The sequence below is a fragment of the Microtus pennsylvanicus genome, chromosome 6, assembly GCF_037038515.1.
Source record: "Microtus pennsylvanicus isolate mMicPen1 chromosome 6, mMicPen1.hap1, whole genome shotgun sequence".
NCBI classification, from domain to species: domain Eukaryota; kingdom Metazoa; phylum Chordata; class Mammalia; order Rodentia; family Cricetidae; genus Microtus; species Microtus pennsylvanicus.
Window position 1 is genome coordinate 108604697 of NC_134584.1, and position 12154 is coordinate 108616850.

A 12154-nucleotide genomic window follows, 5' to 3' on the forward strand; every position below is an offset into this window, starting at 1 on the left:
CCTGGAACTAGCTCTGTAGAACAGACTGGTCTGGAATCTAGAGATCCACCTGCCTCTGCCTCCTGAGTGCTGGGATTGAAGGCGTGTGCCACCACTGCCCAACAGAAATACAATTTTGAAAGAGTGAAATTAAACTGTGTGTGGTAGTTCATGTTACCTCTAATCCCAGTTCTGTGAGGAGGGTAAGAGGTCAAAAATTCAGGGTCATCCTCAAGCACGTGAAGCTCAAGGCCAGCCAGACATGGTGATGGATCAGAGAGAAAAGAACTGAGAGTGACATGGTGACTCCTCAAAGTTCATGGTAGCCAAGAAGATAGACTTACTGTTCCACCCCATTCTTGTAACTCTTGTTTTATGTCTTTAGTTCTAGTTTTCTTCATAGGTGTGCAGTGGTTTTAAAACACTGGTGTTTTCTTAATATCTAGCGATGTTTTGTTTTGTTTTTGTTTGGTTGGTGGGGTTTTTTGTTGTTGTTTAGTTTTTGTTTTTTGATATGGTGTTCAGCCCTGTCTGTCCTGGAACTCTGCTTTGTAGACCAGGCTGGCCTTGGCCTTGAACTCACAAAGATCCATCTACCTCTGCCTCCGAGTGCTGAGATTGAAAGCATATTCCACCACCACCTGGATCAATATTTTTAAGTGTTTATTGACTATACTTCAGAGTGCTGTCTGTTCAGATCTATTGCCCATTTTTTAAACTAGATAGTTGGGAATTTTTGTTTGTTTCCTCGCGTGCGTGCGTGTGTGTGTGTGTGGGTATTAAACCAAATTGTATATCAGTTGGTTTTCCATTACTTAACTGGGGCAAGTAACTTAGTAATGGTTTATCTGGGCTCATAATTTGGAGGTTCTGTTCCATGATTGTTTCATTGTTCTTACTACTTTGGACAGGTACTGAGCATATGATGGGGCAAAACAACAATTTAGTGAACAAAGTCAGGAAATGAACCAGTGCATGCAGCAGACCCCTTTGAAGGCATACTTCCCACAGGCCCCACATCATAACGGTTACCTTGCCTCCCACTATCATTGCTCAGGGCATCAAGCCTGTGGCACATGGACGTTTGGGAGACATTCAAGCAGCAAATTCTAAAGAGTTCTTTATATATTCCAAATTCAGGTTTTCTATCAGATAGTTTGAGTGTTTTCTCCTATTTTATGAGACTTTATTTTAGAAGATGTCTCACTATGTTGAGGCTTGGACCTTATTTGCCACCATGCCTGACCAAAGTATAATTTTAAGTAACTCTGAATGCCCTGTCATTCATATATATATTGTTGGTGTTAAGGTGTCAGATCCCCTGGAACTGGAGTTACAGACAGTTAATAACTGTGATGTGGGTGTTGGGAATTGAACTTGGGTCCTTTGGAAGAGCAGTTAGTGCTCTTAACCACTGAGTCATCTCTCCAGCCCATATCCTGGCTTTCTTATTTTTAAAATAAATGTCTTTTCTAAGCATGTAAGTACTCTCTAACTGGCCATTTATGTTAGTTTATATATCTTAATATATTTGAGTCCATGTATAGGCTAGTAGTGTGTGAATATATTTCTCCTAGTCACATAATAAGCATACTGTATATCTTGCTTTATATCATGCTTTTCTCATTTAATAATATATTTTAGTAATTACTCAATATTATGAAGTTCTGTTACATAGATGTAGCATAGTTCATTTATCTAGTATTTTCTTGAATGCTTTTGTTTTGTGATCGTTATGAGGGTGAGCAGTGAAATCAGCAAGAAGTTTTATGAAGTCCTTTTTCTTCCACCCTTTACCTTTATCTGCTGAGCCATCTTACCAGCCTGATTGTCACTTTAAATGTATTTTTATTCATGATTATTTTTGTGGTATATAATTATATTTGTGGTGTGAGAGAGAGAATGAGTGGAATATACTATACAGCACTCATGGAGGTCAGAGGGGAACCCTTCGGAGTTGGAGTCAGTTTTCTCCCCTTCCTCTTTTCATGGTTTTTAGGGATTGAACTCAGGTTTGTCAAGCTTATCCACCCAGAACCTTAGCCTAGGGGGCTGGAAAGATGGTTCAGCAGTTAAGAGCACTGGCTGCTCTGCCAGAGGCACTGGGGTCAATTCCCAGCAAATGGCAGCTCACAACTATCTATAATTCCAGTTCTGGGGGACCTGACACCCTCATAGAGACATATATGTAGGCAAAACACCAATACTTACAAAATAAAAATAAATCTTAATAAAAAGGAATCTTAACCCACTGGAGCCATCTCTTGATACTGGTGTTAATGTTTTTAACAGTGCTGCAGTGAAAATCCTGGTGACTGTCAGTCTGACTGTTAGAATGAACTTTTGGCTATCTTACTTAGAGCAGCATGTTTCATTTGCCAAGTTAGAGAATTAAACCTGCCAGTCTTTGTGCCGTTTCCTTAAAGACTAGGATCTTTTTTCTAAATTGTAAGTCTTTCTCGTATTTGAAGTTTAATTTACAGTTGCCAACATATCTCTAGCTTGCAAAATTTTATTTGTAATGTACATTTCGTGTATATTATCACTCATCCACTTGGGTGTCTGTATCTTATTGGAAAGAATGTGTAGGTCTTGGTGCTTGTTGATTCTTGCATTGTCAAAGATATCCAGAAGCCAGGGTAGTTCTTGTTCAGAAGAGAGAGCATCCATCTTATTTTATGAAACATCATAAGTAAGGTACTCAATCACAAGGAGAAACCGCTTGTGGCAAAAACTTGTTCAGCTGTTGTGATTCATTATGCCTCTGTGGAAAAACATGTTTTTGCCACATGCAGCTTGTTCTTGTGATTGAACACCTTACTCATGTAACTCTAAATTAATTGTCTGAGTCTCTGAATATAATTGACTATTGCACGAGAGTTTAGTCCCCATTTTCCTAAGTTCAAAAGGGGCGAGCATTCTCCACCTTCTTTTTCAAGACAGGATCTCTCATTAAAATGAATTTGCCAGGGGCTGGAGAGATGGCTCAGAGGTTAAGAGCATTGCCTGCTCTTCCAAAGGTCCTGAGTTCAATTCCCAGCAACCACATGGTGGCTCACAACCATCTGTAATGGGGTCTGGTGCCCTCTTCTGGCATATACACAGACAGAATATTGTATACATAATAAATAAATAAAAAATAAATATTAAAAAAAAATGAATTTGCCAGTTGGCCAAACTGGCTGCTCTCAAGCCCCAGAGATCCTCTTGTCTTTTTCCTTAGCACAGGTATTTATAGGGCCCTGCTTTTTACATGGGTTTTGGGATGCATCATTCTGGTCCTCAGGGTTCCATACAAACACTTTACCAACTGAACCTTCCCCTTGGCCCATGAACTTCATACTATTGTATTAACTATGGAATGAAAAATTTTGACAATTTCAATATATTTTCAGTGATGAAAACAAAATTGCAGTGAAAAGGTGAGATGTGTTGCCAAAGAGAAACCTTTCTGATTTTGTCTTTTAAGCTTAGAGGGCTGTCATCTCATGTTGCCTAATGTCATTGTTAGAGCCTCCACAATTGTGTGTTGTGGCTGGTCATGGTTCGTCTCATCAGTTATTAGGCTGAGTGAGTGACTTTTTTACTCCCCTGTCTATTACTGTAGGATTTTGGCATTGGAGAAACTTGGTGCTGTCTTCAATCAAGTAGCCTTTCCACTGCAGTACACACCCAGGAAATTTGTCATTCACCCTGAGAGTAACAACCTTATCATCATTGAGACAGACCACAATGCCTACACTGAGGCTACAAAAGCTCAGAGAAAGCAGCAGATGGCAGAGGTAATTACTCTGACCTCCAGAGGTGCAGTTTTAAAAATGAAATTGTTAGAAAAGTTGAAATTTAAAACATTTATAATTATCTTCCTTCCTGCGCCTCCAGCCTGCCCCAGCACACACACACACCCCTTGGAAACAGGGTGTCAGACCATAACTCTGGCTCACTGGGAACTCTGGGTGATTCTGCTCCCCAAGTGCTGAGATTATTTGTACACCATCACACATAGCTGTAGACTTTTTTGTTTTGGGTGGTTGGTTTTGCCATGCAGTCTTGGCACTCACTATGTAGAGCCAACTACAACTAGCCTTGAATTTACAGAGATCCGCCTGGGTTCACCTTTAGTGCTGGGATTAAAGATGTGCATCACACCTGACTGGCTGTCTTTGTTACTTTTGAAAGAACCAAGCTTTGATTATGAAGTGGTATAATGCACGTCTGACATGTCCAAAGCTCTAGGTTAAATTCCTAGGAGTACAAAATAAGGCTAAAACCATAAACCAGGACCTTTAAGTGAAGTTCTTTGCCTGGTTTATTGCTTTTAGAAGCTTTCTTGTGGCCTGGGACAAATATGCTGGATTACTCAAAATTCAGCTCCCTCTTTGAAACTGCTCTTTAGTTCTTGAACCTCCAGAATATGCTGTGTTATATGATGCCTGAATTTGAGCCTAGAGAGCTCAGATTTCCTCTATGGTACCAGCTCATCAGAAACTGTTTGCCAACTAGACCAGCCGTGTGGGAACCATGATCAGTTTAAAGGAAAAGAGATAACTGGTCTTGGCCAGGGAAAGCAGAGAACACTTTGGAAAACAGGTTTTCATTTCTGGGTTGTTGGGGGGGGGGGCATGTTTTTTGGGTTTTTTTTTTTCCCCAGAAATTGTTGGCACTTCTCAGATGTCTAACTACTAGTATTTGGCTTTCCTTTTAGTGATCTCCTTATTTGCATTTCTCTTTGAATTTTTTTTAAAATTTTATATATGAGTGGTTGAGTGCAGACATGAATATGGTGTTCCGTATCTTTTGTAGGGGCTGGGGTTCTAGCTCAGATTGTAGACCACAAGTGCCTCTGCCAGTGGAGCTGTCTCAACGCTCTTGAGCCTCTGTTTGGGGGATTCTGGTTTGAGGTGACAGACTTTTTACTACTTCTCATTTCTTACCTCTTCTTGCTTTTTGCATTTAGGAAATGGTAGAAGCAGCAGGAGAGGATGAGCGGGAGCTAGCTGCAGAAATGGCAGCAGCATTCCTCAATGAAAACCTCCCTGAATCTATTTTTGGAGCTCCCAAGGCTGGCAATGGGCAGTGGGCCTCTGTGATTCGTGTGATGAACCCTATCCAGGGGAATACGCTAGACCTTGTCCAGCTGGAACAGAATGAGGCAGCCTTCAGGTAGGATGTGAGATTATCTGGGTGTTGGTAGTGTGATTGAGGGTTCTTGGGGTTTTGACTAATGCCTGCCTTTTCCTTCTTTGTCTATTCGTAGTGTGGCAGTATGTAGGTTCTCCAACACTGGTGAAGACTGGTATGTGCTAGTGGGTGTGGCCAAGGATTTGATATTGAGCCCTCGCTCTGTGGCAGGGGGCTTTGTCTATACATACAAGCTTGTGAACAATGGAGAAAAATTGGAGTTTTTACACAAGGTAAGAACTAGCTTGATTTTTTGTTGTTGTTGTTTTGTTTTGATTCTCTTGGATCTTATATTTTACTGGATTCTCCCATTTTGTGCTAAACTTCTGGGTCAGGTCTTTGGTTTGTGGGTGGGGGATTAGGTGCTTTGTTCTTGTTTTGAGACAGTCTCGCTTTATGAGACTTAACCTCATAAAGATCTTCCTACCTCTGCCTTCTGAGTGCTGGGATTACAACACCATGCCAAACTGAGTTGAATCTTTTGGACAGTAGCTTGTTGACTAATTGATCTTTGGGAAGCATGTGGAGCATACCAGGACCTTCATGCTTGAGTGATGTTCCTGTGCCTGGCGCAGGAAGCCTGGCTTCTCACCACCTACAATGGTGAGAAACACAGTGAATTGGCCCCTTGTTTACTGTGTTACTAAGCAGGCAGCAATCCGTGTCTAGAATTCATCATCAGCTAAAGAATTAACAGGTTCAAGGAAGTTACTCTTTAATAGAACAGTTTTAGTTTGGGGGAACAATAAGCATTCTGTACATGATGCAGGTTATTACTGCACAGTGTGAATACACTTAATGCTACTGAAATATATTCTCTAAAATGTAATTTTTTGTTATTTATCTTTTACTACAATCTAACTAGTATTTTATGTTCTGTCGTCTATTTAACAGTATCTGAATCTGATGCTTCCTCTGGGGAATATAAAATACCATGCTCCTTTATGTTAAATATCTCTGTCTTAAAACTAAGGTGTCACTTTTCAGTAGCATTCTCTTCCTTCACAAACCTCAGTTGCTTCTTCAAGCTTGACTTTGCTGTTAGTCGTGCTGTTAGCAAACTAGTACAGGCTTCTGAGCAGCACTTACCAGACAATGAGTATGCCTTACTTGCGGCATCTCTTGCTGGGTAAAATGTAACATGTAGGACCTTTCTACTCAAATGCACTGTTTTGTGGAGACTAACTGCTGCATGTGCAATTTATTTGTATGGTGAGCAAAGTGACACTTGCTGTCTGTCTTCTTGATGGCCGTTTATAGAAATAGTTCTGTGTCAAGGGTTGGGTGAATGTATTGTTGGCTGTGTGTTCTCTGAGCGCTGCCATGACATTCTTTTCCTTTCATAGACTCCAGTGGAAGAGGTTCCTGCTGCCATTGCCCCATTCCAGGGCAGGGTGTTGATTGGTGTGGGGAAGCTTTTACGAGTCTATGATTTGGGGAAAAAGAAGTTACTTCGAAAGTGTGAAAATAAGGTAAATGCACTGCTGTGGGCAGGATGGTAGCACCAGTCCTTAAAATCATTACTTCATTGGGAGTATCTTGAAAAAGAGACAGTAGATGATCTCATTTCTTGACTCCTCCAAACAGAATTGGATTTCTGGGACCAGCCTAGTGGGAGGAGAGAGCTGATTCCTGAAGGTCATCCTGTGGCTTCCACATGTGCATATGTATGTGCACATACACAATTTAACATTTTTAAAGCCAAGCAAGGACTAGGGATTGTAACCGAGTGGTAGAGCACATGCCTAGTGTGTGTATCGCCCTGTGTTTAAACCCAGGGCCCTATTCCCACCACCACCCCAAACCATCTGGGTACTTACTGTAGACTGTTATTTAATGTTTGCAGACTGTATATTGTAGTTGAGGAAACCTGGACTTGTAAGTTCTGGATTATAGATTCTCAATTCAAGGATTATACAAATTGCTATCTTTGTTTTTCTCTAGCATATTGCCAATTACATATCTGGGATCCAGACTATTGGGCACAGGGTAATTGTGTCTGATGTTCAAGAAAGTTTCATCTGGGTTCGCTACAAGCGTAACGAGAACCAGCTCATTATCTTTGCTGATGACACCTACCCCAGATGGGTCACTACCGCCAGCCTTCTCGACTATGACACGGTGGCTGGGGCAGACAAGTTTGGCAACATTTGTGTGGTGAGTTGGTATTGGTTCTTTGGTGACCATGACGTGTGGGAAAGCTGGCTTAGTTTGTGGTGTGTTTAAACAAAGGAGCAAAGATTCAGAAAATTAAGTATAGAATTCAGTCCTATTCCAGTCCTACCCTTAAGAAAGTCTTTATGTTCAACCTGTCCTACCTCTCTGGGAAACCTTAGGCCCTGGTTCACCTTCATTCTCTCCTCAGGACCTGGTTCAGTAATGATGAATTCAAGCAAGGTGCAGTGCCACACACCTTTGGTCCAATAAGCAAAAGACAAAGGCAGGCAGGTGCCTATGGTTTTGAGACCAGCCAAGGCCCGAATAGTAAGACACTGTCTCATAAACAAAGATGAGTTTAGTTTGAGCTAAGTATTTTTTTTTTATCTTTTGCCAAACTCTTGATATGTGGTTTTCAGCCAGCTTGATTTCTTATACATTTGTGATCTGTTTTTGCTCTTAGCAGTGTTGAACCCTTGTTTGTGGCTTGTTCTCTGTGGCTTCTCACTAATAAACAGCAGAAGACAGGCTCTGTCTAGGTTGTTTGCTAAGACCCAGGGCAAATGTGCTGGTGAGCTGGGTAAGCTTGCACAGGACCCAGTCTAAGATGGTATCCCTTTTTAGGTGAGGCTTCCACCTAACACCAACGATGAGGTTGATGAAGATCCCACCGGAAACAAAGCCCTGTGGGACCGGGGCTTGCTCAATGGGGCTTCACAGAAGGTAAGATTGCAGAAATAGCCCAAGAGAAAGCACACCCAATACCTTTTCTATGGTCTTTCATTTGTAATGTATGGATATTGCGGTTTTCATAAGGTGATCATATCACCATCCCATCTTTATAAGCAAAATTTTCTTTTTCTTTTCTTGTTATGGTTGTTGTTAGGACCTGTCCTGGAACTCAATCTGTAGACCAGGTTAGCCTTGAACTCACAGAGATCCGCCTTCTTCTGCCTCCCGAGTGCTGGTATTAAAGCCATATACAACCACTGCCTAGCAATAAACAAATTTTTCTATTTATGATTTATATTTATTATTTTTAAGTGTGTATGTGTGTGTTGTAGGTATGTGCACATGAATGCAGGTGGCTGTGGAGGCCAGAGGAGTCAGGTCCCCATAGAAATAGAGTTTATAAGTAATTGTGAGCCACCTGATATGGGTGCTGGGAGTCGAGTTCCAGTCCTGGAAGTGCAGTGCATGCTCTTAACCACTGATCCGTTTTTTAGCCTTAGCATGTATGTCTTTAATGAACATCTTGATTTATTTAAAAAAAACAAAACAAAAACCAAAAAAGTTCTATTTATCCTAGCACTGGGTCATTGAGGACCTGGGGGGGGGGGGCGTTAAACCTAAAATAATGGTGGTTTAATGATTTTCTTTCTTTCTCTCTTTCTTTCCTTCTTTGGAAAGAATCCCAGTGTCCAATTACCCCGAAATGTGCTGTATAACACAACCCACCTGTACTTGTCTAAAAAGGTTTTTAAGTGGTAATTGATGGTTGTAAATTATCTGAACTTTGTGCTTTTGGAACACAAAGCTTTAAGTGATAAAAAATATTAAAGCATCTTTAGATTTGTTTTGGGTTTTATTTTATTTTTAAATATTTATTTATTATATATACAATATTCTGTCTGTGTGTATGTCTGCAGGCCAGAAGAGGGCACCAGACCCCATTACAGATGGTTGTGAGCCACCATGTGGTTGTTAGGAATTGAACTCAGGACCTTTGGAAGAGCAGGCAATGCTCTTAACCTCTGAGCCATCTCTCCAGCCCCCTTGTTTTGGGTTTTAAAGGGCAAATGGTGCTAAGGTGTGACTTAGTTGGTAGAGTGTTTGCCTGGCATTCATGCCTGAGGCCTACAGTTCCATCTCTAGCACTACAAGGGGAGAGGTGTGTGACATGCCTGGAGGCTCTTAGAAATACAGAACAGAATTGGGGAGGGCTTACCAAACTGTTTTTGATTTGCAGGCAGAGGTCATCATGAACTATCATGTCGGTGAGACGGTGCTGTCATTGCAGAAGACCACACTGATTCCTGGAGGCTCAGAATCACTGGTCTATACCACGTTGTCTGGAGGGATTGGCATCCTTGTCCCTTTCACATCTCATGAGGTTGAGTTCCCACATTTCCTTTTCCTTATTCTTCTCAGATTGTTTTTTGGTGTTGAATCTGCCTAGGATAGTAAGCCGTTACTTATAAGTAGTGTTCTGGAAATTGTATGAGGTGGCAGTTAACGTGCCTGGGAAATAGAATCTTGAGTTCTTTGAGGAAGGTCCTCTGTGCCGTGGTGTAGGTACAGGGTTATGTTCTGAGCCCAAAGCCTCAAAGCAGTAGTCCAAAGACCAGGAACGATAAACTGAGATTGATGTCTCATGGGACATGTTTGCTTGGCAAGAGTCAATGACTTAGAATTGGGCATGGTGGCACATAATGCCAAGACTCAGTAGGCCACTGTCCAGATGATTTCAAGTTGAAGGCCAGACTGGACTGTGTAGTGAGACCCTGGCTTTTGAAAGCTTGATGTCCTGTCTGTACTTTGTTGTGGAAAGCATAGTCCAGCAGTTGAAATAAATCACTTCTTTCTCAGAGATAGATTCTGTTTCTTCCTTTAGGACCACGACTTCTTCCAGCATGTTGAGATGCACCTGCGATCTGAGCATCCCCCTCTTTGTGGACGGGATCACCTCAGCTTTCGTTCTTATTATTTCCCTGTTAAGGTAAGTTGGAAAGGGAATCCTAAGCCTATTCACTGACCTTTTCTGTTGGCCTCTATTTTTTTTTTTTAATCAAGTAGTTAGTTCTAGTTCAGTGTAGTGGTGCATCCTATAATCCCAGCATTGGAAGGCTGGTAGGAGGATCATGAATTCTGAACTAAACTGGGGTATTTATATAACTTGTCTTTGAAAATCAGTTGGGTTATACTCAGTAGTGGAATATTGTAGTCAAGAGACAAAGCTGCACTGGGTTTTGCCAGTCTGAACAATGGCTACTCGGGTGTGAACATGAGTATTTTCATAGTATGTACCTTTTTCTTTGGACATCTTAATTTTGTCCTTCTCTGACTCTTCCATGTCTTAGAATGTGATTGATGGAGATCTTTGTGAGCAGTTCAACTCCATGGAGCCCAACAAGCAGAAGAATGTCTCTGAAGAGCTGGACCGAACCCCACCTGAAGTGTCCAAGAAGCTTGAGGATATTCGGACCCGTTATGCTTTCTGAGCCCATCTTCATCTGGGGGCTTGTCAGATCGCCCCTCTTTGTTCCCATCACTACTGTCTGGCTTCTGCCGTGTGGCAGGAGAAAAGTGGTGTGATAATTAAGACTGTAATGTTAAAGCCAATAGCTCTGCACCCTCAGCTCCTCCTTTGGAACAACTGGTTCTCCTTACAGTTGGCACTGAGGTCCGCTCCTCGACATAATGTGCTTCAGGGTGGAACACAGTATTCCTTATTCCCAAAGCCATCCCTAAATTCTGGCTCTTGTCTACTTTTGTACACACTCTTAATTTTCATTGTTTTCCTGTAAATACAGTTTTATACAATGTTGCTTTGTGAGATGGAGGGAGGCAAGCTAGGGTGCAGCCATGCTGGTTGCAATGTGGCTTAGTTCTGCCCTCTGAACCCTCCCGGATATATAAAACTAATTTTTAAGGTGGCCAGCATCAGTGTGTCTTTTTCTGGGGAATTCAAGAGAAAAGTTTGAGCCTAAGTTGGAACAATAACTAAACGTTACTTCTAGGTACCTATGTAGACATCTTGGTTCTAGTGGTTTCTTAAGCCTGTTTTTGTTCTTTGCTATAGAGGTAAAACGTGTGCTCACCAACCATGTGAGCATAGCCCCTCTTACTCTTGGATATTGTAAAGGAAGGGGTGCTGTCCCTTCCCTTCAGATCTTTGCTACTCTGAAGTCTTAAATTTGGCATGCATGATTCCCAGATGGGGAGTGTGATTTCACAGTGCTTGCTTAAGTGGCTCCCGAAATTTTGAGTCTGGTGATTAGGAGTCACTGAGCACAGATGAACTCACATACTAACCTACCCCTGGAGACAATCATATGGGCCCTACATAGAGACACATAGATGACCTGGGGGAGGATGTATCTGTAGCACATATCTTGGCCAGGTTGCAGATTGGCCTTGAGGAGTGCGTCATTAGGAAGGACTACCTACTGCCATCCTTTTGGCCCCAAGTGACTTACTTTCAGAACTCTTCAAGCCATAATTGGAAATTCCTCTAACCGGCCAATTTTATGGAAAGCCCTAATCTTTTTGTTTGTTTGTTTTGTTTGGTTTTTTATCGAGACTGGTTTTTCTGTGTAGCTTTGGTTCCTGTCCTGGAACTAGCTCTTGTAGACCAGAGCTAGCCTCGAACTCACAGAGATCCCTCTGCCTCTGCCTCTGCCTCCCAAGTGCGTGTGCCACCACTGCCCAGCTGGAAAGCCCTAATCTTTAAGGCAGCTCTCTAGCACATTGAGCCTGGAGATACCCAAACTCACTGCTGGTCTCGGTGTATAATAAAATAAAAGTTGGATTTCTCCACTCGGCCACCTAAATTGACTAAACTCTCTACATCTTATCTGGTAAGAATCGTGACTGGGAGTGGTTACACATAATTTTTGAGTGCTAGTGCTGGCTTCCTCAACGCAGTAAGCAAGTCAGGCTGCCCTGCTTCTGCCCTCCTAGTGCTGGAGTTGCAGATGTGGACTGGTTCCCAGCTTTGTAGTGTAGAGTGGGTTTCTGACACCTACTGGGTCTGGCATTAGAAATCTCAGTTCTGCTGGGCCCTGGTGACGCACACCTTAAAACCCAGTACTTGGGAGGTAGAGGCAGATGAATT

The 12154-nt window shown here is 42.0% G+C and overlaps 1 protein-coding gene across 2 annotated transcripts in view; it reads left to right on the forward strand.

The window, feature by feature from the left end:
- Sf3b3 (splicing factor 3b subunit 3) overlaps positions 1 to 10973 on the forward strand; it is a 39399-nt gene extending 28426 nt beyond the window's left edge. For both annotated transcript variants that reach the window (XM_075977321.1, XM_075977322.1), the window contains exons 18-26: positions 3587 to 3761; positions 4937 to 5142; positions 5237 to 5393; positions 6507 to 6632; positions 7105 to 7317; positions 7942 to 8040; positions 9287 to 9430; positions 9932 to 10036; positions 10398 to 10973. In XM_075977321.1, coding sequence (XP_075833436.1) covers positions 3587 to 3761; positions 4937 to 5142; positions 5237 to 5393; positions 6507 to 6632; positions 7105 to 7317; positions 7942 to 8040; positions 9287 to 9430; positions 9932 to 10036; positions 10398 to 10538 — 1366 coding nt within the window. In that variant the 3' untranslated portion in view covers positions 10539 to 10973. The remainder of the gene's footprint in view (positions 1 to 3586; positions 3762 to 4936; positions 5143 to 5236; positions 5394 to 6506; positions 6633 to 7104; positions 7318 to 7941; positions 8041 to 9286; positions 9431 to 9931; positions 10037 to 10397) is intronic.
- The last annotated feature ends 1181 nt before the right edge of the window (positions 10974 to 12154 follow it).